Source organism: Vitis vinifera, chromosome 18 (genome assembly GCF_030704535.1).
Source record: "Vitis vinifera cultivar Pinot Noir 40024 chromosome 18, ASM3070453v1".
Classification (NCBI taxonomy): domain Eukaryota; kingdom Viridiplantae; phylum Streptophyta; class Magnoliopsida; order Vitales; family Vitaceae; genus Vitis; species Vitis vinifera.
In genome coordinates this window covers 9764396-9790922 of record NC_081822.1, presented here as the reverse complement: position 1 = coordinate 9790922, position 26527 = coordinate 9764396, and the positions used below count along the sequence as shown (strand labels likewise).

At 32.9% G+C, this 26527-nt stretch overlaps 2 protein-coding genes and 1 pseudogene across 2 annotated transcripts; 1 reads left to right on the top strand and 2 right to left on the bottom strand.

Annotated features, from left to right (window-relative positions):
• Window positions 1–9078: 9078 nt before the first annotated feature.
• On the bottom strand, window positions 9079–11424 carry LOC109121471 (cytochrome P450 CYP82D47-like; annotated as a pseudogene).
• A 1542-nt stretch (window positions 11425–12966) lies between these two features.
• On the top strand, window positions 12967–15201 carry LOC104882609 (uncharacterized). The gene is made up of 2 exons (XM_019216317.1): window positions 12967–13249; window positions 13451–15201. The coding sequence occupies exons 1-2, from the start codon at window positions 12967–12969 to the stop codon at window positions 15199–15201; spliced, it is 2034 nt and encodes a 677-aa protein (XP_019071862.1).
• Window positions 15202–19740: 4539 nt separating this feature from the next.
• LOC100245555 (cytochrome P450 CYP82D47) lies at window positions 19741–22579 on the bottom strand. Its single transcript, XM_019216231.2, has 2 exons — window positions 21540–22579; window positions 19741–20558 (listed from the first exon to the last, which is right to left on the bottom strand). The coding sequence occupies exons 1-2, from the start codon at window positions 22488–22490 to the stop codon at window positions 19932–19934; spliced, it is 1578 nt and encodes a 525-aa protein (XP_019071776.1). The 5' UTR covers window positions 22491–22579; the 3' UTR covers window positions 19741–19931.
• Between the last annotated feature and the right edge of the window lie 3948 nt (window positions 22580–26527).

The window sequence follows — 26527 nt, the reverse complement described above, 5'->3', positions numbered from 1 at the left end:
GTTTTTCCAGCTTAAGCATCTATCTATACTACCATATTTCGAGGGGAGAATTGTGTTTTGGGCCCAATTGGGCCCAAAAATTAACATTTGGTCTATATAACTTCCATAATTGATGGAAAGGATATGAGATGTTAAAAGACCAATATATCCTTCAAATTTCTATACATTACCTTTTAAGGACATTAAATAGTGATGGACTAAAATACCCAATGACATTTCACATAAACTTTTTTTTTTGTCTTTATTGCACCATTATTCATGCAACCATAATAATTCTATTTTAACAATTTGGATTTTTCATTATTTTAATTTTTTTATAAATAATTGAAAATCAACATTATTTTCTATTTTAAATTATAAATAAAGAAAAATTATGTTCGAAAGCTATTTTAAAAAATACTTTCTAAAAAATAGTAATATGATTTATATTTTTTATATTTTCTTTTTGAAAAAACATTTAATTAAAAAATGAAAACTATTTTAAAAAATAAAAATTGAAAACCTTATTTAGTACTATTTTTTATATGAAAATAATAAAAAGAACTAAATTTCATTCATTGATTATCCATTTTTATTTTTTTTCATTATTTATTTTAATAATAAAAAAAATAGTATGTTTATGATTAAACAAAGAAATTGATCAATTATATGTTTTTTGTGGGACCATCTTTTACATGAAAAATAATTAAATAACTAAATTATATATATTTATTACTCTTTTTAATTTTATTTTCTTTATTTATTTTTTATCGAAAATTTTAATATATCCATAATTAACAAAGTAATAAATAAATTGTGCACATTTTAATCTATTAAAATAAATTAATTTCTAATTTAATAAATAAAATGAAATAAGTAAATAAATTTGGGGTTATTTCTATTTTTTAATATATCTTATATCAATATTTTTTATGATTAAATAAATTTTTAATTTTTTATTTCTTTAATTCCAAAAATAAAATGAAATAAATAAATAAATTTAAAATTTTCCAACTGATCTTATATTCATATTTCTTATGGTTAAATAAATTTTTTATTCTTTTTTCTTTATTTCCAAAAATAAAAGGAAATAAATAAATAAATTTGGCTTAAATAATAGTTTTTAAGTAATTTCTTTGTCTTATTTTTAATTACATTTTGCATTGAAAATAAAATAAAATAACGTTTTTTTTTTAGTCACTGTACAAGGTATTTACACTAAGTGTACATGACAAATATACTAACTGTACAAGGGTGTACAAGACTATTATTTGTGAAGGATTTTAAGTGATTTTAAAAAACTTGTTTGTTTATTTCCCTTAACCAAAGATAAATGACATTTCTTACACACATTAGTTAAGCATACATTCATCTCATGAATTTTATCTAACTTGTATATGGTCATTTTAATAGGTACCTCACTTATGATGATTGTAAAACAAAATTATACAACAATTTTTTTTCCTTTTTAAAACCAAACCGATGCAAACATGGTTAACCGACCTATTGTTAGATATTCATAAAATGATGTATGAAATTTGAGATATTGTACAAGGGTATTACACTAACTGTACAAGGGTATTACACTAATTGTACAAGACAAATTTACTAATTGTACAAGGGTGTATAAGACTACTTTTTGTTAAGGATTTAAAGTGATTTCGAAAAACTTTCCCATTTTTTTCCACTCAAATATTTTTTCCCCACTCAAATTCTCTCACTCAAGAATTGTTTCGAATTTTATTTTTAAATTTCATCATCAAATTTTTGTAATTGCATATTTTGTTTTTGTAGTTTTAGCAATGTTCTTTCTTTCCACTATTTTTTTTTTGTGAAATTTTATCCACATGAATCTATATTTAAAATTATAATCATATTTATCAAATTTTTTACTAAGATTATCTTTAATTTTTTTAATATATTTATACTCATTTATTTAAAAAAATGAAAAACTAATTTTTTTTGTAAACATGTTCTATTACCTTTCAAGTAAAAAATTAGATAAGTTTCAAAGTCAATAAATAAAAAAATTAAATACCACTTTCAATAATTTTTAGATAAAATTTTATATAATATATTTTATTTGAAACTTAATTTTTAAAGTTTAACTAAAAAATTGTATTGACAATTTTCTTGTTGTGGGTCAAAATACTTTGCATTAGTCTATCTAGATAAGAAAAATTATTAATATAATATTAGAACTTCATATCTTAATTATTTTTTTTCAACAAATTTATCTTTTTAAAAATTTTAAAATAAAAACATTAAAAATTAAAAAGCTAAAAAGATATATATATATATAATAAAGTGAAGTGATAGTTAATTTTAAAAATTTTTAAAATATGGTTAATGTAGAAAATATAAAAAAAAGAGAAAAATATAGATGAAAGGGTAATATAAATTTAAAATAAAAAATGAAAATTAAACTAAAAGATAAATACAAAAAGATAAAAAAATATTTGGATGAAAAATCTCAAAATTTTTATCATTGCTTTTAATAAGAGCAAAAAGATTCAATATCTTTAAAAATGAAAAATAAAAAAATATTATTGTTTTTTATTTGACATAAAATAGAAATATATATTGAAATAAAAAGGAAAAAAAAAGTTAGAAATAAGTAATATTTAATAGGGAATAGAAAAGGAAAAAAAATATAAAAAAAATTAAAATTCACACTCACTTGTAGGCATATAAGGGATAAGGGTATTTTAGGAATTAATGAAAGACAATATCTTTCATCTTAATTTTCATACTTTATTTGGGTCTTGGGCTTAAATATGGGTGGTTGGAGGACCAAATGTTAATTTTTGGGGCCTGGATCAAAAACACAATTCTCCCTATTTCGAGATGTTGTAACGGGCGTGGCCCAGTAGGTTTGACTTTCGTAATCCGTCCAAAATTGCTTGCATATGCTATGATGTTGTGTAGATTACTTTTATTCAAAGTCTACTATTTTATGAAGGAAACTGCCCTTCTTCTGACGAATGATTGCCGACAAGATCCTCTCCATGATCTTTGAATTTATATAATACGTAGCGGTCAATAAATAGAATGCTATATCAATGGAGCCATGTTACTAAAAGGATCTTCCGTGATCTTTGAAATGAATTAATTATATGCTCCGAGGGTCATGCGGGCATATGTTAAGTTATGGTTTAATATTTAATTGGGGCAGATCATATTTAGATGTCAAGGTCGTTGAGATTAACGTTCAGGATAAAACTTAATATTTATTATTTAATAATTTAATTAAATTGATTTCAAGTTAAATTATTAAACTAAAATTTATTACTTATTTATTACTTTTAATATTAGGATTGTTTAATAGAATTAACTTAATATTTATTTTGAATTATAAAATCTATATATTTATCTTCATTCATTTTAACTAATATTTATAGTTTTACTAATCTTAAATAATAATAATAAATTTAGTTGTTAAATATTTAGATTTAAAGTATTGTAAATAAATTACGAAAATATTTACTATAAAAGATGAGTTGTAAATTCAAAGTCATAATTGTAAAATACGGTTTTATTGAACATGGATAAGTGAAGGAAAAAAAAATTGAGATAAAGAATAAATTAAGCAAGAGAACCTTAGATGCCCGCAGGAGAAGGCCCAAGAGATTCATTTCTTCCAATTGGCTTTGGCTAGAATCATATTTGATCTGTTGGATCGTCATGGAAAGCTACTAAGCCTTGCTCGCATGGACCCACACTTTGTGTGTGATAACCTAAATATCCTTTGAGACTATCCTTGTCTGGATCGCTTCCCCCCCCCCCCCCCCCCCCCCCTTCCCCCTTTCTTAAAAAAACAATTTCCTCTCGATAGTGAAAGATTCTGAAATGGATAATATCGGAGATTGTAAACTTAATCCAGTATGCTCACTCGTTGTAACCATTAGACTATCACTTTCTTGCTAGCTAGCCTTTGAGAATTTTGCCCTAAGAAATTCCAATATAGTTCGTCCTCCTTTCTACTTTGAAAGCACTATTTTATTATCGACCTAGAGAATGATTTCCACTTCGACAGTAAGTAGAATGCTTTTTGTCTAACCAAAGAAGCAAGCTCACGAAGCTAAGCTAGTAAGCTAATAGAGTCATGGTCCATTTTCAAGTTCTCCCAATTTCCTTCATTGAACTTGAAGCATCGTAACCCGGGCCTTTGGAAGGTTCCACTTCATTTTTTTCCCATATGAGGAATGTCGAGACTTCTTGTCTTGAATCTTGGTATAAAAATCCTAAGTTCCTGTTTTCGAGACAGCATAAACCAATGCTAATCGGATAGAAAGAAGTCAAGCAGTCAATTGAAGTAAGAGAGTTGCTGGTTTTTTGGCTTTTGCTTTGCATCTGTTGGGTTTAAAGTGGCAAACCTAGCTTTAGAACTCTCAACAAAGAGTCCCATCTGATTGAACGGAAGATGTCCGTCTGTAACCCTATGCTCGAGTTGACCTAGCGCAATATCTCTCCCCTTATGGTGGAAAAACTACTGTTGGTGGAAGCTCCACAATATAGTAAATCACTTCGTCAGCTTCAGAAACTCAATTTGCCTCTCTCCCCTCTACTCTGTCTAACAATTAGAATCGTCTGATCCTTCTTGTGCTCCTACTCTCCTTTCTCTATCCGCTTGAAAGAGGCAGATGTCGAATCGAATGACTATGCTTAAACTAGCCTGCCCTTCTCGAAACAGGTTATGGGATTCTTCGGTCTCTAGCCTATGGTCGTAGGTCTCCGGTCTTGCCCCTCATTCCTTTCCTTTTCTGACTTACGACCAGCTAACACCACTCAAGGGAGCTCCAGATGTAAACTTCTACAATAAAGAAAACATATTCACTTTCAGTCCAATTTTTGGAGATAAATTCAAATGATAAATCGAGTCCCATTATTTGAGATGGGTATAAATAAGGTAAATGATTGCCATAAGTACTCAAAGGGACGGTTACGGGAGTAGCTAAAATCAGGTAAGATTTTTAGCTGGGACGTGGTAGCTCATTTGCCCTTCACTCGATCACAAGATTCTATTGTGTTTCCGAGGCCCAGAAGCTTGAAGACAGTTATGAAGATGCTGATAAAGGGATGCTCCTAGTAACCGAATGTCTAGTTCAATTGGTGATTTGTTCACCCGCTTGCCCGCTTGCTTGCTTCCAACACAAGCACGCTATCTTTTCTTGGCCCTCTACCATAAGGACTGGTTCCCTCAAGGGGCAACTAAAACACCATCGGTGCATTACAAAATTTTATCAAAGAACCAACGGTGTTACGACTTGATATCTCAGACCATAAAGATATAAAAAAAGTCATGTAACAAGGGACCAAGTGTACCTCCTGTTCAGGAACAAGATAAGAGGGCAGAAGCACTGCACTTGTCGTACGTACTAGTGGCGGCTAAAGTTCCTACTTGTGCACAGCTCTAGCCCGAATCTTGGGTAGTTGTTTGTGTTCTCGGATTGTTTAATGAGTTCATCAACCTATGCTTTCTGTTCTTGAGGGCTGAATTCGTTTATGAAACGTGTTATCCCAAATTCTTGCTCATCTTGCCTTTTTTTATTTCATTTCTTTTTTGCATGAGACTTCGCTTTGGTATAGTTTGATCAATATGGGTAGAGTTTTTCTGACTTCCTCTTCTCTTTGTCATTTTCACTCAAGAAGGGCCCCAGTTGCGTAATCCTAACAATGTTCGTTTTAATTTCTCCACACCGTTGGATAAAATGGTTTTCGAGTAGTGGTAGGTACCAGATGGGTTGCCTTTCGTCACACAGATGTATTTCAATAAAATAAGGGTGCTTTCCTCCATTTACATATGTTATTAAATATATAATAATATCTTTTGTCTTTTTTTTTTTTTGCTTCAAGGGAATAATGGCAAAATCGATTAAAGAAAGTCTCGTATCATCTCCCCCCACATCTTCTGCGTACTTGTAGCTTTGGCTTCTTTTCGATTCTATGTCAAGTATCACTACTAGGATCTTTTTTGTTTTCATAAAGTCGTCTTCCTGCTGGATTCTACGCCACATTGTATAACCTTGTTGTATGGCCCAATTGCGTGATGAATAATCCGTCCGCCAAAAATTTCTCGCCGTCGTGTCCCCCTGTGAATCCACAGCAGGTATGGGTATTGTTTCTCTCGGCATGTTTGCTACTATATTATATAACTAAGAAATAAATCTAGTGGTATCAGGTTTGGTAATAATACGCATTTGCATTCGTTGTAGTTGATCTAGGCAATTTCTTTATCTTTTCTCGTTGTACGTAAGCGCTGCTTGTTATTTGGCGTTGTATGCAACCCCACAAGGTTTCTATGATCTGATTTGTGCCTCTTTTACTATCTTTTTATTGGAAAAGAATCTTAATGTTTGGAACCTTGCTTGAAAGGGTCCCTAATACACAAGGGAAGTTTATTTGCAAGAATTTTGATTCTTATAAGCACATTTTTTTTTTGTTATAATTTGATTGTATTTGGAGTCAAGTCGATATACCCGTCCAGAATCTTAAAGACTGTGTTAGCATAAGTCGTTCCTGTTTCGAATGCTCCAATGACTGTGCTTCCCGTGTCTGGTTCGTGGAACTCAAAGAATACCCATAAATTGTAGTAATCGTGAGTCCCCACGAAGTCATTTTTCCATGAGCTAGCGAAGTAGATTCGGAGCACTTTTGACAGAAAATGGAGAATGATCGTTTTTTAGGTACTCGACTCCTCAAAAAGGAATAGTTGTTTTACTAGGTCTACTAAAAGCAAGTTGATAGGCAATCAAATCAAGCAATAAATAAGTCAGTCTTTTTCTCCCAATTCAATTCCTCAATGTCATATTCATCAGGTTTCCCATGCTCGTATAGATTCTATTTGACAAGGTGTTCTCCCTTGATGTCTTTTAAGATTTTCAGATCATCGAAAATAGACTTAACCTAGGAATAGGAAGATAGGAACTTTTGCGCAAATACTAAATCCTCATAAACTTGGAACCTATCCTCTTTGTTTGACATCCTATCAATATTTTTTAGTTTTGTTTCTATATCGGTCTTCCTATGAGTTTTCTTCGCATTGACCCGTTCCTTTATTTGGGCGAGGCTTTCTTCCTTCCAAGTCAGAGGTTGTTCGTCCTCTTTAATTGCATAGTCACAAAGAGACCCCCATGCTTTGTCAAAGTTTACTGTGATCTGGGCCCCATCATACTCGCTAAATGCTTCTCTGAGCCTTTTTGTTGTCGTATACTGATTGGTAGGTGGTCCTGTTCAAAATTCCAACATGGTAATGAAAGCCCTTTTCGTCTAGGTTCGTAGACACTGCTTAGACATCGCCCATAGAGCATTTGACTTACCTCGTGGAAGTTGGATTAATAAGTTGGGATACAAATCTAAATCTTCCCTCTATCTGAGTGTGATAACTAGAAAAGAATGATGGTTTGAATAAGAGCTCTATTCGGTAATCTCTTTTGATCACCTGACATCAAAGCTAAAGGAAGATTTCGCTAAAGATAGAACCGATGAGATCTTGCTTAAATTTCACGTAGCGAAAAGGTTTAAGAACGCGCCCTCTAGGGCTTTAGCTATAAATATTGGGATAACTTGAAGTTAATAACATCTTTTATTATTCCCCAATCGGAATGAATTTAGGAGTTCAATAACTCGGAAATCGTATACTTTAAAAGACTAGGCTATCTTCGACAGGCGAGAGTGGCAGAGATCGAAGTGATTGAAGAAAGCAAAAAGAAAGAGTCCCATATGTTCACGAATAAGGAAAGAGGAATAAAACCTCGAACTAAGTCCCACTAACCGCTTCTTGCTAAGTCAATCTGTGCGTTATCTGTCTTTTTTCCCCTATTTCTTGCAATCGCTCATCTGTCAACTCAACAGGAAAGTCTCTCAATTGCGAGCTGTCAGTTGTCTGTTCAACTCTATTGGTCTCTCTTGTTGCAATTAGTACAGGTATTCCTACCTGGTCAACTGGTCAATTCGGGATAGGTTGCCAAGCAGTTAATCGATATCTGATCTACGACCACCCTTCTTTAATTGGTCTTCCTTAATCATACTCTTTCCCCACGAGGGAAAGCCCTTTCCAGATGGAGTAGTGCATCTCTGTCTTGAAAGCCCACCCTACAAATAGGAGTTCCTATCTCTACTGCCTATCTAACTCGAAGATTCTTATTCATGGTGGAGTGCTTCGAGTAGGATCCAATCCCTTCCCAGCAGTCAAACTCCTTCCTGACCCGGCTCACCTGCCTCTGAAGCTAGACTGCCTTTATAGAGGAGGCTACCCGAGGAATCGAAAAGTTTGAAGTGGGAAGTGGAATGTGATTGGTTGGTGATGGATGGTGGTATGAAATCAGTTCGGGATCATCTTGCATTTAGATCTATATCCACACTTACCACTGCTGTTGAGGCGGGAGAGAACAAGAGATGGGGTTTGTTTCATTGAAAAATTAATGTCTCTCTATGACCGACACTAGTTTTAGGCGGTGTCTTGAACTCTGGGACCGCACTCTGAATGTCGGCCTCAAGTTCCTCGACTAGGCAACTACTAATCCTTCTTATCTTCTTTCTTGCCCTTATTCCATAAAAGTCTTTTTTTTTTTTTTTTTTTGCCTGGTCAAGTATTTAATTTTAAGTGCTAAGTTAAAATAATTAATTTATTCTTTAAGTTATTTTACCAAATATTCTTAATCTAGTTAAGACTTAAATAGGTCATTAAGCCATTATATTGATTTACCAAACATCCTCTAAGTATGTAATAATAAAATTCTTATATAGGTAATATTTTTGAAAAGCCTATGTATTACCTGTTTTGGTGAAAAAAAAGGGAAAAAAAAGTGCCAATAAACTACACAAAATAGAGAAATAAAGTTAGACTAAGGTTTATATATATGTTCAAATTTATGATGCTAAATTTTAAAAGGCTGGCCAAATAATATATAATACTATACTTTTATTGGAATAGATTATAGTTTAGTTTACCATACATCATTTTTAGTCCAAACTATTTTTAATACACTCCTAAATCTTATCTTATGCATCTTAAGGCTAACTCAAGATGTCTTTAAACTAAGACTAGCCAACTAGGCCAGCTTTTACCTTTTCATTTCAATATTTTAGTTGTAAAGACTATAACAAAGACATGCGTGGAGAAATGAGAACTTCAAGTGGGGTAGATTTCATGTTTGTAAGTCCAAGGCTCTCGCACATATCAACTCGTGCATTTGATGGAGTTGAAAAGTCGAACGCCTGTAAGAAATTGGCCAATGTTAAATGTAGCATTTGAAGAGCGAAAGCTATTCCTGGACATGCTCTTCTACCCGCACCAAATGGTATAAATTCAAAATGTTTTCCTTGAGGATCAAGGTCCTTATGGGTGGTTAGAAACCTCTCTGGTTGGAATTCTGTTAGACTCATCCAAATTCTTGGATCCTTTTGGATTTTGGAAAGATTCAATATTAATCAGGTGCCTTTGGAGACATGGTAACCACCCAAGGTGCAGTCCTCAGTGAATTGACGTGGTCCTCCAAGTGCCGCTGGCGGATATAATCGTAATGTCTCTTTAACAATGGCTTGGAGATAGACCAATTTACTGATATCTTGTTCATTCACTAATCTTTCCTTGCCAACTTGAATATCTAATTCTTCTTGTGCCTTTTTCAAGGTGTCACGATTATTTAATAGAAGAGAGAGCGCCCAAGTTAAAGTGACAACTGTTGTGTCACTACCTCCTACAATTAGAGCCTACAAAACACAAAAGATAACAACTTAAGATTACGCAGGTGATGAGACAAAATTAATTGTTTGATAGCATGTAATGAAACTCTCTTCAGACACTATTAAATAGTATGGCCTAGTAAAAAAATAACAGTATTTTTTTTTTCCATTTTCTCCTATATATGGTTTAAGAGAAAAATTCTAAACCAACCATCTCTTACATAGGTATATTGCCCAAACGATGTATGTCATCTCTTTACAGGATCTTCAAGTTTCTTATTCAAGCAAACATGATTAAACTTATGATTTCAAGATCACTTATTTTCTACAAGGGAAATTAAATATAACTACGGAAACCTGGATAACCCCTTATTGCCCCTTATTGCCGACCAAAATGAAAATTGGAAGCAGATAAAGTATTTTGCAACTTGCTCAAAAATAAAATTACAAATTAAGCCGTTTTTAAAAACATCATATTTAGTATTCCCTAGAAACATGTCTCAGTTTATCAAAGGTGCTCTCAAAGAATAATTTTCTGAAATCAATTCTTTCAGCGGTATATATATTTTTAAATTTTATTTTTAAAAAATAAAATTTAAAATTTATTTGATTATTGCAGTGTAACACTTCAAAATTAAGAGAAGTACCTATGGAAATAAAGCTAGCCCTGATAATATGCAAATATATATGATATGTGGGTGTTCCAATAATGTATACTAGGCATGTGGCTTTATTGACGGTATCAGCATCGTAATCACCAAGGATTTTGCCATCAAGAACTGACAACATCACATCCATGAAGTCTTGCGTACTATTAACTTCACCGGAGTCTTTCCTCCGACGGTGCTCCTCTAACCATTCTTGAGCAATACTGTCCATTTCTTTTGCTGTCTTCTTTAGGGTCTTCTCATGTCTCCCCAAGTCTAGCCATCCAAGAAAAGGAATAGCGTCCGCCACCGCAAAGAGCCCTTACAAATGAAAGAATTCCCTGAACACTCTCCGGCACCTCTGCGCCTGTTTATTTTCACTTGCATCTGAAGCACTGAAATAACGCTTCCCTGCCACCATCCTAAGAATTACGTTCAGAGTCAAGTCTCCAAACCACTGCTTCATCTCCACCGAGACAAGGCCCGATTCATTTTTTTTCTCTTCCCAGAGCTCGTATAGCTCTTTTATGGATGTCACCACTTCTGAAGCTCGGACGTCCTTCAGCAGCTCTAGGCGGCGGTTAGAGAGTAGCTCTAGGTTGATTATCTTGCGCACTTCACGCCAGTAAGAACCGTACGGAGAGAAACCAAACATGGCGTGGTTGTAGCCCAAATGTTTTGAGGCTAAAAGTTCGGGACGCGAGGATGCAGCCTGGTCATTGGTGGTCAAGCATTCTTTAGCCATCTCCTAGCTACTCACCACCAAAGCTCGATGCACCCCAAGACGAATTGTGAAGACCGGCCCATATTTGTCGGCCATGTTTCCCAAGGTTATGTGGGGAAGCTGATCAGACCCACCTAACAGGTGCAGGTGACCGATTATGGGCCATGCAGCGGTGGCTTCAGGTGCTATTTTGCTGTTACCTTCTCTAGACCTCCATAATAATAGACAGTAGGAAAGGAGAAGTGTGGCAAAGACTCCGACTGTTGTAAAGTTTAGGTATTGGAGAAGGAAATACATGGCAGCTAGCTTATAATGCCCGAAGGAAGGATAACTATAGTTGAGTCGTGGATAGTTTTCGGTTTGAGCGCAAATATGCATATATAGAATTAATTTCTTTTGAACACATACTTGCTTTTTATCAGCATTTAGTGCTAGGGGCATGACCCAGTAGAATTGTCTTTCATCATAGGTTCAACGTTACTTTCCAATGTAATCAAATGTAATATCAATCTATCAGCTTTATTTGGTCTAATCCTATATAAAGTAGCAGCCCTATTTTGATCCTTAGCTTATCATACCAGAGTTGATGTATAGCCCTCTTTAATTTCAACATTGGAATTAAGATGATGTAGGGCGCCCACCGAATTACTTTGACGAGAATGGAATCTCTGTCGCATGCTGATCAAGATGCATTCAATCCGATTTTGATAAAGCTCTTCGTACATGCGGTTGAAAAATCAATACAATTAATTATTTCCTAAAGTGGTCTGCAGATGAGGTGACTGATCATCATGCTAGGTTGAGGATCATGACTTTTGGGCCAAAATGGCCCATTTAAACTTAAAAGTTGACAACGGGCTAATTTTGAAACTATTGTTCAAAATAGCCCCTTGAAATCACATTAGCCCATAAAATTAATATTTTATACCCTTTTTACTTTATCTTTTCTGTTCAAAATAGCCCTTTGAAGTCACATCAGCCCATAAAATCAATATTTTATACCTTTTTACTTTACCTTTTCTCCAACCATCCCCGAGCTCTGTTCTCTCCCATTCTGCTATCTCTCTGTGCGATTTTTTTTTGTAAACCCTAGCCTCACTAGTGGGCCACTAAAAAAAACGGTGGAGCTACAAAAAAGTTTAAGGTGAGTCATAATCTTCTTTTTGGCTTATATAAAGTTTTTGGCACTTTCCAATTTTTTTTCTCATCTCAAAATCTCGGTTTTTAGAATTTTTTTTGTTGGGCTGTGTTGATTGTGGCTGTGTTGATTGTGTTTTGTTGCTATGTTTGGTTGGTGAGAATTGGCTACAAGGAGAGTAAATTATTGTTGCAAAAAACCGAGGCCCTCCCATTACAGCTGTTGGGCTTAATTAAAATGAGTTTTTAACAAAACAAGAACAGGAAATGAGATAGTTGTTGTTTAAAAAAATGGAGGTTTTGGGTTTGTTTTTTTTTTTTATATTTAAGTCCATGTATACACAAACATATGTATATTAAAATCTGTCATTATTTTTTACTTAAATAAATATAATTTTTTTTATGTAATAACCTTTTGTTATTATTTATGTGAAGGCAATTATGACTGATTCCACAGTAGAAGTGCTATGTTATTGGAATGGAACAATTTTGAGGACAGAAACGGATTTGAGATATATTAGAAATAATGTAGAGATTGAGCCTATAGATGTGCCCATTCATACGACCTTTGTGGAGTTGTTGAAGATGATATATGATATCATTGGTGTTGACAGAGACTATCAATTAGTCTTGAAATGTCATCATCCAACTGAAATGAACAAATTTCAACCATTAGTGGTGAGAAATGATCGGACAGTTGCACGTATGCTACTGGTGCCATCGAAGTATGGAATGTCTTCAGTTCAATTATTCATAGAGCAAACTCCCAACCATTATCATTTGAGTAATGAAATGGGTCATTTGACACGATTATCAACAGGTGATACTGATGTTGATGACGAAAATGAGAGAGATGAGGAAGATGATAGAGATGATGCAATCGACACAGATGAGATTCATTTACCTAATGATGATGAAAATTGTTGTCAAACAGAAAATATTGATTTGGTGATGGTCCAACAAGTTGTGGAATGTGAAAGCACAAGATTTTTGAACCTTGAAGTTGGTGATAGGTCTAATAATCCTGAGGTTGAGTTTGAGGTTGAAAACACATCACTAGTTGCCTCTCCACATGGTACCCAATTTAATATCTCTAATGACAACCTACAGGAAACATTTGTACCCGTTTCATACCATATGCCACCTACACCACAATTTTTAAATATGGATGCGGCAATTAATTGTGTTGTAAGTGATTGGACTCCATGAAAAAAGCCAACTTTAGGAAATGTTGATGGATAATTATTAATTGGCCAAATATTTTCCTCAAAATCAGATTTGCAACATGCTGTGAAGATGTTTTCCATAAAGGCGCACCAAGAGTTTACTGTTTATAGATCAAATGCAAGTGTGTTAGTTCTTCAATGTAAAAAAGCACCAGAGTGCCAATGGCGACTAAAGGCAATGACAGTGAAAGATACGGGTATTTTTAGAATCACAAAGTACAAAGGTCCTCATACATGTGTCAATCCATGTATTAATCAAGATCATTCACAGTTGGATTCTAGCTTTGTATCTAAGTATATTGAAACATTGGTGAAGGTAGAAATGACCATTAGAGTTGCTGCAATTCAAGCTGTTGTTGCGGAACAATTTGGTTACCAAATTTCTTATCAAAAAACAATGAAGGCAAAAAGGAAAACAATGACTCGATTATTTGGTGATTGGTACAAGTCTTATGCAGAGTTGCCTCGTTTCTTCCTTGCCTTGGAGCAGTCAAATCCTGGATGCATTATGTATTCCAAAATGGTTCTTGGAAACAATCCGAATGAAGAAATTTTTCAGCATGTTTTTTGGGCATTCGCTTCATCTATTAAAGGGTTTGCACACTGTCGACCAATTCTCAGTATTGATGGGACACATTTGTATGGAAAATATAAAGGAACTTTGCTGATTGCTATGGGATGTGATGGTAATAACCAATTGTTTCCACTTGCATTTGCCATTACAGAAGTAGAGAATATAGATAGTTGGAGTTGGTTTTTGGCATGTATCCGAGTTGGAGTAACACAAAGGAAAGGGTTGTGTCTGATTTCTGATCGTCATCCTGGCATTATAGCTGCTGTCAATGAAACATATTCGGGATGGACTCAGCTAGATGCTTGTCATAGATTTTGCATGCGTCATTTAGCGAGTAATTTCAACACAAAGTTCAAAGATAAGACTTTAAAGGATCTCATGTGTAGGGCTGCTATGGAGAGTAAAGTTAAAAAATTTATTTCTCACATGGATACAATTGGCCAGATAAATGTCGAGGCTAGAAATTTGTTGGAGCAAATTCCTCTTGAAAAATGGGCACTCTCATATGATGGTGGGAGGAGATATGGGATTATGACAACTAATATGTCTGAAGTTTTTAATGGTGTCCTTAAGGGTGCTCGTAACTTACCAATAACAACTTTAGTCCAGTTAACTTTTTATCGGGTTAACAGTTACTTCACAGTCAAGCGGGAGCATGGTGCTAGTCGGCTCGCTTCAGGTGAAGAATTCATTCCACATATTGACGCCAAGATAAAGGCTAAAGTTGTTAAGGCAGGTGCACATGAGGTTCTTTTGTATGATCATGTGGCGAGACGTTTTCATGTTAAAACTAGACACTCTGTTGGAAGTAGTAATAGGAAACCTCGCACATATCATGTTACCCTTCAAACGGGGTCTTGCACATGTAACAAAACACTTTTGTTAGGATTCCCATGTTCGCACATTCTTGCTACTTGTCATTGTCGAGCAATTGATTTTCGACAATTTGTACATGGTTATTACACCACACGTGCTTACCTATCAACATGGGCTCCCTTGTTTTATCCCATATTTGATGAGTTGGAGTGGCCTCAATATAATGGACCGATAATTGTGCCTTCAGACTCAATGAAACGACTAACTTTTGGTCGACCAAAATCAAGTCGTTTGCATAATGAGATGGATGCAAGGGAAACTAGGACTCCACAAACATGTGGACTTTGCAAGCAATCGGGTCACAATCGGCGTTCTTGTCCTAATAGAGAAACCAATGATAGGAGGAGTTGATATACTTTATGAACATCTTATTGTACTTATTTTTTTTAAATTTACTAGTATTGACCTTAATCGTTTTAAGATATATGTAGAAACTATCTTATTGAACATCTTATTGACATTTGTTTGTTTGAAATTATTATTTTTTGTCAATTCATTCTTATTTTGCTTATATTAGGTTACATGAAAAAAATATTAATCTCTATTATTTAGGGGAGATGCTGTTCAAATTTTTAAAATTTTAATAATGAAATTAATGTTGTTAGAAATTGTCGTTTTTTTTCAATTCATTCATATTTTACTTATATCAGGTTACATTGAAAAATTTTGAATCTCTACTGTTTAGGGGAAATGTTGTTCAATAATATTGAATAATTTGAGACAAAATTATTTTTTTCAAAAATAATTTTGAACAGCTAGCTCACTTTTATTTTTTTTCAAAAATCATACAACATTTCTAATATATATATATATATATATAACTATAACTAATGCAAAATACTTACACAAAAGAGGGCTAGCTCAATTGGTGGCTAGCTCCCTTATGGATCCATAAGGGAGCTAGCCACCAATTGAGCTAGCCCTCTTTTGTGTAAGTATTTTGCATTAGTTATATATATATATTAGAAATTTGGATATAACCAAATACAAAAGTCTTTTTAAAGAGAAAATGTCTATACTTTAAGAATCTGGCTTTTTTTTTAAAAAAAAAGTGTTTACTCTTATTTGAGAAGTTTTCTTGATATCAAGGCAAAAAAATTCTAGATGAGTATTTTATATTTAAGAGCTGTTGAGACAAAATTATTTAAGATTTCTTTATTAGAAAAAAATTATTTATTCATTTTTTACTTTGAAATTGTTTATATCCAAAATCATTTTTTTCCTAGCAAACATGTTATATATATATTCATGCAAGATACATCCAGTTTATGATAGAAACATTAAATTTAGATAACCAAAAAATATATTTAAAAATCACATTATCTATTGAGTCGGTCGAAATTCTTAGCAAACACATTCCCTATTCCACTCAAATTCTAAAAAAAGAAAAAAGAATTAAAAATCATTCCATTCAAATATATTTATCATTATTTACAACTTTTATTTTTTTTTTAAATCTGTTATCTATGGCTATTAATATTATTAATCAATGCCCCATAAAAAATCGCACAGAGGAGATAGTAGAACGGGAGAGAACAGAGGACGGGGATGGCTGGAAAAGGTAAAGTAAAAAGGGTATAAAATATTGATTTTATGGGCTGATGTGACATCAAAAAGGCCATTTTAAACGGAGGACGGGGGTGATTGGAAAGGTAAAGTAAAAAGGGTATAAAATATTGATTTTATGGGTTGATGTGGCATCAAAGAGGCCATTTTGAACAATAGTTTGAAAATGAGTTCATTTTCAACGTTAAGTTTAAAAAATGGGTCATTTTAACCCAAAACTCGAGGATCATTGTGCTCAAACCAATGAAATGTGTACTAATGGGTTCTATATCATTGTCGTAATAGGCGCAGTATGAAAGAAGCTGCTCCCAAATAAGTTAACTCGGTCAATAGTGGGTACCGATAAAGCAAATGCTGATATCGATCGCACTCAGGAAAACTTCAGTGAAACAAGAAAGCAACATCCGGACATTTGGAGCGCAATATCTGTATATCTTCATCGTTACAGCATCGCACAGGGCGGTTGCCTACCATGCACCATGGAGCCTAGAAATATCGACTGAATCCCTAAACAGTGAACAAGTGGTGCACGCTCCTCTTACCAGAGTTTGAACGTAGACCTCTCTGGGCTCTTAATAGTGACAAATTCTTTGGCCTACTTTTGTTTTTTTTGCTGTCACAACTTGAGGGTTTACAGACAAGGGGACAATTTATCTTGTAGCAAATCCTTTCTTTCAGTCAAGCACGTAGGTACATCTGTAGCAGCCTTTAGCCATGTTTTCTAGTTTTCTTGCTTGTGATGACATCCGGCCAGCTCTCAACAAAATTTGGGCCCTATGCTTAAATTTGAGATGAAAGTGCTTTCTACTTCTTTATATTAATATAAATTATGAGTGTATATTCTTGATTTTAATAATTACGGGATTGAATAGGTATTGGTTAAAATTTTATGTTCAAATAAGATATTATAAATTAATAAATTTCAAGTCTATCTCAAATTCATTAATATAATTATATGAAAATGTTTTTAAGATAATTATTTGTCAAATATTTTTTTCAAAAAATACTGTAAGTGAATTTTCATATTCTTAAAAGTGTTTATTAAATTTTGTTAAATACTTTTTTTTTTTTAAAACACTTCTTAAACTAAAAATACTTTTTAGAATCACCGTAAAATGAAATCAAAATTATACATAAACACACAAAATATAAGTTAAAAGTCATCTCCACGTATTATTTCAACCTCTATGGATGTTAAAAACATGTGTTTGTTAATCATAATAAGATTCCATGAACTTTGAAATAAGCGTATATAGATTTACCTAAGTAACACACTATTACCTCTTAGATCTTATATCGATAAATATTTATTCATCTTCTTCACATTTATGACTCAGTACTTCCTCATGCTTCTTAATGGACGACATTAATGAATCATCCAAAATTTATATTGAGGTTTAGTAGTTTAAATTCTTGACCTTTATTTTTTATCCTTGAAAAAAGTTTTATGATTTTTTAATCAAAACCTTTATTTTGAAAGTTTAGATCAATTCACCAATGACATTATAATATTTTTCTTTTGGTGTGTGTATCCTTTGCTAATATTATGAAAAATAATCTATTAAAGTTGGCAAGTGAAAACTAATAATGAAATTACATTTTAAACTTTTGAAGTTTTTAGACTTGTTTTTACATTAAGTTCAATTATTAATTGTGTCATTACTAAACCAAATCGAGAACAATATACTTAACTTTAATTTCAATTTTGTGTCTTTAACTATAACATGGTGGTATGGTAAAATAAATTTGAACCAATAATTTTTGGAGTACAATTGTCATCTAAAATTAATCATTTCTCTCTCACACGGTTTTGGGATAAAACAATAAGATTAAAATAGGATCCTAAAAAACTCGCAAACTAAGATATCAAAATCTAACTTAACCCGATTGATCTTCCTTGTTAACTTAGAAATCCTAGCCAAGAAAAAACCATCTTGGTTTTCATTTATATCATCTTGAGTTTAGACTTTGTTATCTTTAATTAGATTCAAGAGTGAGAATTTTTTTGAATGAAAGTGTAAGAAGGTCATTGAAATTGAGAATTGAGTGTAAAGGATTAACGCTCGATTGAAGCCTTAAATGCTAGTGGAACCTCAACTTGTATTTGGAGCTTGAGGAGAGTATAGGATTGGGCTATATATTAATCGGAGTTCATACTTGTTATCTCTTCTTTTTCATTTATTTAATTATGCATTTAATTGCTCTATTATTGTTACTTGCATTACCTAAGTGAGATTAACTTCACTTCAGAGACTTCTTTCCATTTTGTTTAATGCCAAAATGATAATGCATCTATTAAAATGTAATAATTTATACATGATTGTGGAAAGTCAATTATGACAGCAACACATGTGAATCTCATGATGAGGGGAAATTGTAACTTTTGAGCATACAAAGTTGACAATAATAAGTACAAATATGAATCTCATAAAGCAAAATTCTGCAAAATTATAATTCATGCGTAAACAAAGTGGATAATAATAAGTAAAAATGTGAATCAACTGGGGCAAAATTGTAACTAGATAAATGGACACCCCTTTAGTTTTAGGGTGTACAATTGATAAAATCAATCCAACTTACCCAAATCAAATATTTTTTAAATAATTTTGGTTTTTTAAATATAAAACTAAATTATACCAATTCGATTACCTATTTAGAAAATTAATAAACCAAACTGAATTGAATTGAAAGTTGTACGTACATGCACATACTAATAATGTGCAATATAACTATTGGTTCCATTATTAATTGGTATACATTTTTCTCATTCCATGATCCTCAAATCATACCTTTATAACTTTATCTATGACTGGTCTACTTAATATGATTGACATGGGTTATAATTAATAATATCTATTCTTGTAATTAAGTTATAATAATATGACCTGAAATTAGTTGTAATAATATCATTTGATCAACAATGTCTAATCACGGGCTTTTTTATTTTAGTCCAAATTAGCAAAACAAAAAAGTTGATTTTTGATGTTATAAACTGAAGCAAAATAAACCAACTTATATAGATTATTGTTAATCAAGTCAAACTAATCATTTTTCTCCTTTAAGTTCAATTAAATCAATTCTTCAGTGTATATATACAAACTAATTAGATCAATTCGATTTGATTTTAATACTCAAAGTTGAATCGACCCACCTTGCACATCCCAACTTTTTACAATGAAATCGGAGAAGTCGTAATTTTGGTCTCTATATATTTACTACTTTAATGATGTACAAAAAGGTAGCTGAAATATATCAAAAAAGAGAGACCAATTAATCAACTTGGAAACTCATTAGGAAAAAACATAACAAGAAATTGGGTCATAATTTGTCCTCACGAAAAAGGTGCTGAAAATATTTTTCATTAAATTCGGGCTAAGACAATATTAAAGCAATACACACATTAGTAACTGTTTTAAAATAATACTAAACTTTTGCCACATATATAAAATTTATTTTTATTTTTCATTGCATAGCACTAGGTTCTTTTAAATAGTCTCTCTCAGTGACCTTAAGTTCTACTTATAAAGATTATAAGAAGCTAAGCGTGGGGAGATGAGAACTTCAAGTGGAGTGGATTTGATGTTTGTTATTCCAAAACTCTCGCTCATATCAATGGGTGAATTTGATGGAGTTGAAAGTTGAAATTTATGTAGGAAGTTGGCTAGTGTTAAAGGTAACACTTGAAGGGCAAAAGCTGCTCCAGGGCAAATTCTTCGTCCACCACCAAATGGTGTCAACACAAAATGTTTACCCTTAACATCAACATCTTTGTAGGTGGTGAGGAATCTACTTGGTTGGAACTTTGTTGGGTTCAACCATACTCTTGGGTCTCTTTGGATCTTGGTGAGGTTCAATAGAAGACGAGTGCCTTTTGGGATATGGTAACCGCCTAATACGGAATCTTGGATAAATTGACGTTGTCCTGAAAGTGGGGCTGCTGGATATAACCTCAATGTCTCTTTAACGATTGCTTGAAGGTAGACCAACTTGCTTATATCCATTTCATTTACTAGTCTCTCTTTTCCAACATGAGTGTCCAATTCTTCTTGAGCTTTTCTTAACACATGTGGATTGTTCAATAATAATGAGATTGCCCATGTTAGAGTAACAGATGTAGTGTCGGTGCCTCCTGCAATCAAAATCTGTGAAATATAAACAATTAATAAATGTTAATAAAATTAAAAGTAGTGACATGATTAAGGGTGGAAAAAGACTTATGTTTTCTTTCTTTCTTTCTTTTTTTCAATCAAAATTGATATGTTTAGCTTGAATTTGAAACTCACTTATAAATTTAGCATTTTACAAAAATACAAAAAAAAAAAAAAACATGTAAATTTACTAAGGAAATCCTTTGAAAGGCCCAATTGCCTTAACTAACTCAAGAAGCCCAATCAAAGAGGCCTCAAACTAAGGACCATAATTTCATGATCTTTCTAACAAGAAAATTTTCCATGGTCCCAGCCACCGAGCGGTGCATCGTTCAGGGATGCAAATTGGGCTGCCTCTTCCTAAATGAGAGAACCAGCTATTATAACAGCATAATCTTTTTGGGCCACCCAACTCCAACGTAGAATTGTATCATTACCAGTCCAGCCCAATTATCCTAGCATGAGAGGTTCTACAAAATTCTAGTTATACTCAGATTCTCAGCCCAATTGTACTTCATTCTAATTGCTTTTCTAAGCTGCTCATGTTACTCTTTTGACAAAAACCAACATATAATAAAAGTCTATATGTATCAATTTCTTAGAAAAAGAAGGCTTTTTTTTTCTTAAGTTTAGTACGAGTTTCTATGATAAATTTGTCTAATTTTTATCTAAAAGTTTACAATTTTTTTAAAATTTAATATGAAAATCATGAGAATATTGTTTTTTTTTTTTTAACTCTATTTTTCTCGCATGCAAAAAGTTATTTTATGTTTGAACTTTTATAATACCATTATTATAATTACCTTTTAAAAATTGTGACTTTTGATTAGTTTCAACTTGCAACTAAAGCAAAAATAGGAAGCTATTCCAACCAAGGCCTTAAGTACTCGAATCTGGATTAAAGATGATAAAGCATGAAAATATGGCTTCTTTTTTTTACAAGCAGTAAAGATACTCAAGGAATAATGTGCATACCAGGGATGTGGCTTTGTTGATGGTATCAGCATCATAGCCATTAGGGTCTGTGGCACCCAGAATGGACAGCATCACGTCCATGAAGTCCTGGTCACCATCAGCTTCACCCGAATCTTTTCGCCGTCGGTGTTCCTCTAACCATTCCTGAGCAATACCGTCCAATTCTTTTGCAGTCTTCTTCATGGCTTTCACATGTCCACCCACGTCAAGCCATCCAAGAAAAGGAAGGGCATCCGACACCACAAAGAGTCCCAACAAACGAAAGAATTCCCTAATCGCCTTCTGGCACTGCTGGGCCTCTTTCTCTTTACTTTCGGCTGCATAACCGAAATATCGTTTTCCAACAACCATCTTAAGAATCACGTTCAGAGACAAGTGCCCAAACCATTGCTTCATGTCCACCAAAACAACGCCTGCTTCGCTTTTCTTCTCTGCCCAAAGCTTGTATAGTTCCTTCATGCATGTCTCCACCTCTGAGATTCGGACATTCTTCAGCAACTCTAGCCGGCGGTTCGAGAGTAGCTCTAGAGTGGCTATCTTACGCACTTCACGCCAGTATGCACCGTGAGGAGAGAAAGCAAACATGGCATAGTTATATCCCAAATATTTGGCGGCCACAAGCTCAGGACGGGAGGCCAGAGCCAGGTCATGGGTGGTGAAGCATTCTTTGGCCATTTCCCAACTACTCACAACCACAGCTCTTTTTAATCCCAGCCGGATGCTGAATACTGGTCCATACTTGTCGGCCATGGTTCCAAAAAGTAAGTGAGGCAAATTCTTAGATCCACCTAACAGGTGCAGGTGACCTATTATGGGCCATGCACCAGAAGCTTCAGGTGCCATTCTGCTCTTACCAGCTCCAGACCTCCATAATAACAGGTGGTATGAGAGGACGAGTATTGCAAACGCTCCAACCATGACAGGGTTTAGGCATTGGAGAAGGAAATCCATTGTAGCTCAGAATGTCGTTATTGGATCACTGTGGTTAAACTGTGGGTAGCTCCCCCGTTCAAGCATATATATATATATATATGGTTTCTCATGTACTACAAGGAGTACTCGTGTTTGTTTCTCTCATGTAACATATCCAAACGTTATTAATTTCGGCAAACGTTATTTTTATTATAATACTATATTTAGAAAACAGCCTTTCTAGGGATCACTACAGATCGATGTTGATCCACATCTTTTCAGAAACTGCCTTGATAAAAAAAAAAAAAAAAAAGATAAGCTCCTACAATTGCTTGCTGTCTTCTACATCCTATTATTAGAACAGTGGAGCCTTCTAGGGATCACTACAGATCGATGTTGATCCACATCCTTTCAGAAACTGCCTTGATAAAAAAAAAAGAAAAAAAGATAAGCTCTTACAATTGCTTGCTGTCTTCTACATCCTATTATTAGAACAGTGGAGCCTTCTAGGGATCACTACAGATCGATGTTGATCCACATCCTTTCAGAAACTACCTTGATAAAAATAAAAAAAGATAAGCTCCTACAATTGCTTGTTGTCTTCTACATCCTATTAGTAGAACAGTGGATTGGGATAAGTGTTGCATGCTCACATCATAAAATTTGAACCCTAGCTGGCGCTTATTTCCTTAAGAATGACAAGTTCAAGTCCAGTTTCGCTTGATTTCTTGCCAAGCTGAAGGCGGCGACTTTATGACATGCACCGTATATGAAACATCTGGCCATTTGTACTGTCCATGTTCTGGAAAAATTGAAACACTCAAATTGAGCAGGAAAAATAAAATAAATAGAAAAGACCTGGGAAAGGAAGATAAAATTTATTAATATGCTTCACAAAGAAAATCTTCAAATTCTCTCAACATTTCTCCATCCAAAACTCAATAGACTATTTACCTATTTAAGTTTTCCTCTTTTCTTATTTTTTTTTTCCTTTTTAGTATAAATCTTATTTAAAACCACATATTTGTAAAATCATGTGAATTAACCCTAAATCAATAGTTTCCTGATCTTAGTCAAATTCAAAAGGGTAATTTAGTAAAACATAGACTTTATAAATATTGACTTTTTCAAAAATAAAAAATAAATAATTAGATTCAAATACCAATAATCTCCACATGCATTGACTCAAATCTCTTAATTATACATAATTATGAAGAATAAATACGTGTCATTCCTTCTTTCTGTTAACATGACTCCTTTAGAACTCCACCTATAAGTTGTCTTATTGATTAAGGTGTATAAATTTTTCACTTTTTTCCTTTTCATAGTTGTCAAAGCACTTTATTGATACCCATAATACTATGCTTCACAAAAAAATCACAACCCAAAGTGTCCAAAGCCCTTAAAGAAATTTAAACTCCTCCTCGACTTGGGAACATGCTTAACATTACTCAACATCCTTATAATACCATAAAATATCCTCACCTTTATGATTTAAATCCTAATGATTTTAGAGTCTGAATCATTACCCATTCAAATAGAATTAGCATCGCATTCCTTAAAAGTATCAAGTCCAACCTACTTTTAATACACTTCTAAATCTTATTGTAGATTGACTGAAGCTAACGTCTTCAAACTAAGACTAGCTAGCTATGCCGACTTTGACCTTTTTGTTTCAATGTTTTAGTTGTAAAGATTACAAGAAGACAAGTGTAGGGAAATGAGTACTTCAAGTGGGGTAGATTTCATGTTTGTAAGTCCAAGACTCTCATGCATATCAATATGTGCATTTGACGCAGTTGAAAAGTCAAACACTTGTAAAAAATTGGCCAACGTTAAATGTAGCATTTGAAGACCAAAAGTCATTCTAGGACATGCTTTTCTATTGGCGCCAAATGGGGGTATAAATTCAAAATATTTTCCCCGAGGATCAAGGTCCGTATGGGTGGTGAGAAACCTCTCTTATTGGAATTCTATTGGATTTGACCAAATTCTTGGATCCTTTTGGATTTTGGAAATGTTCAATATTAATCGGGTGCCTTTAGAGACATGGTAACCATCCAAGGTGCAGTCCTCAGTGAATTGGCGTGGCCCTGCAAGTGGTCGTGGTGGATATAACTATAATATCTCTTTAACAATGGCTTGGAGATAGAACAATTTACTGATATCTTGTTCATTCACTAATCATTCCTTGCCAACTTGTGTATCCAATTCTTCTTGTGCTTTTTTTAAGGTGTCATGGTTGTTTAATAGAAGAGAGAGAGCACCCAAGTTAGAGTGACAACTATTGTGTCGCTACCTCCTGCAATTAGAGCCTACAAAATGAAGAAGACAACAACTTAAAAATACGTAAGTGACCACACCAAATTAATTGTTTGATAGTATATAATGAAACCCTCTTCAAACATTGTTAAACTATATGACCTTGTACGAAAATAATGGTATTCTTTTTCCATTTTTCCCTATGGTTTAAGAGAAAAATTCTAAACTAACCATCTCTTACATAGGTATATTGTTGACAAAAATAAAATTTGGAAGATCAATTCAAGGAAAGTATATATCATGCAACATGCTTGAAAATAAAATTACAAAGCAACTATTAAAAGCATCATATTTAGTTTTCTCTGGAACCATGTCTTAGTTTGTCTGAGGTGTTTTCAAAGAATAATTTTTTAAAATTAATTGTTTAAGCAGTATATATTTGTATACATATACTTTTGTTTTTAGTTAAAAATAAAATTTAAAATTTATTTAAATTGTATGTTTAATTATTGCAATTTAATTAAGAGAAGAAGAAAGTGAATATGCATCAATTAAAACATATAAACAAAAGAATAACTGTCTATGGAAAAGAAGCTAGCCCTGATAATATGCAAATCTAAGTAGGTGTTAAAAGAGAAGGAGGTGCATAATTGGGGATGCACAAAGTGTTTTAAACCGGAGACATGCATAATTTAAGTAGTACACAATTCAAGTGATGCATTAGAGGTGCACAATTTAGGTCGTATGTTGGAGATGCACGATTTGAATGGTGTGCATAAAGTGCGCAAGTTGGGTGTGGTGCACCATTTTGCATCATTTTATTTATTGTATAGCACATTGAAGTAAATGTCTGCTTAACTTTAAGTTTGTAATATAAATAATGGAATACCCTCCTTGAATCTAATAAAAATATTTTAGAATTTAATTATAGGTAAATCAAAATTTGATTTTCCAATTTTAATTATAAATTGACAACTTTAGTTAAATTTCTTTTTTTTTTCTTTTTTTTTTTTTTTAAAAAGTTCACCTAAATAAAATTATCAAAAATAAAAAATCTAAAAAATTGAGTATCACCAACATGAAAAGTAACAAAATCTATTATTTCTTATCTTAAATTTTAAAACTTTTAAAAATAGTCTATTTTACATGGTGAAATTACATAACTTAAACAACATACAAGACATATATAAAAACTCTCAATTCATTAGACCATATTATTTCAACTTTTAAAAGAAATAAAATTTTAAATTTAGAAATTGTAAAATAAAATGTTATTATGTTACTATTTGGAAATATATATTTAGTAACAACTTTATAAAAAAAATTACGGTTATTATGTACATTAGAATTAAAATTCATGAATTTGAAAATAATTAAATAATTAGTTTTTTATTTCAAACATTGTATTTTATTCATAAATTTATATATAAAATTTTAAAATTATAAATTAATCATTTGATATTATAATTAAATCATAATTTTAGTATTTAGGGTGTGTAATAGTTGTCTTTCCAACTAAAAGTGCAGTTACTACTATCTCGTACGATTTTGGTAGAAAGCCAATGAAAGAATGATTTGATCTTTCTATCCATCTTAATATCTACACTTAATACCTGGGTATATACTTAATAAATTTATTTATATGACCTCAACATCTAATCCTTCATCCATCTTCTTGGGATGTTGACATATAAATTGTGTATAACTTCTCCCATAAATCATCTTCTATCATGTTCTTTGCTTTCTTACCTTTTTAACACTTTAAGAAGTCTTTGTTATACCAAAACATCTGCCATATGCTAAAATTATTATTA

Excerpts from the sequence above, each read along its gene's own strand:
- LOC104882609 (XM_019216317.1), top strand. The coding sequence starts at position 12,967 with ATGGGTCATTTGACACGATTATCAACAGGTGATACTGATGTTGATGAC. Across the intron at positions 13,250-13,450 it reads ACTAGTTGCCTCTCCACATG|ATTTGCAACATGCTGTGAAG; the intron begins GTACCCAATTTA and ends CCTCAAAATCAG.
- LOC100245555 (XM_019216231.2), bottom strand. The coding sequence starts at position 22,490 with ATGGATTTCCTTCTCCAATGCCTAAACCCTGTCATGGTTGGAGCGTTT. Across the intron at positions 20,559-21,539 it reads TCAACAAAGCCACATCCCTG|ATTTTGATTGCAGGAGGCAC; the intron begins GTATGCACATTA and ends TATATTTCACAG.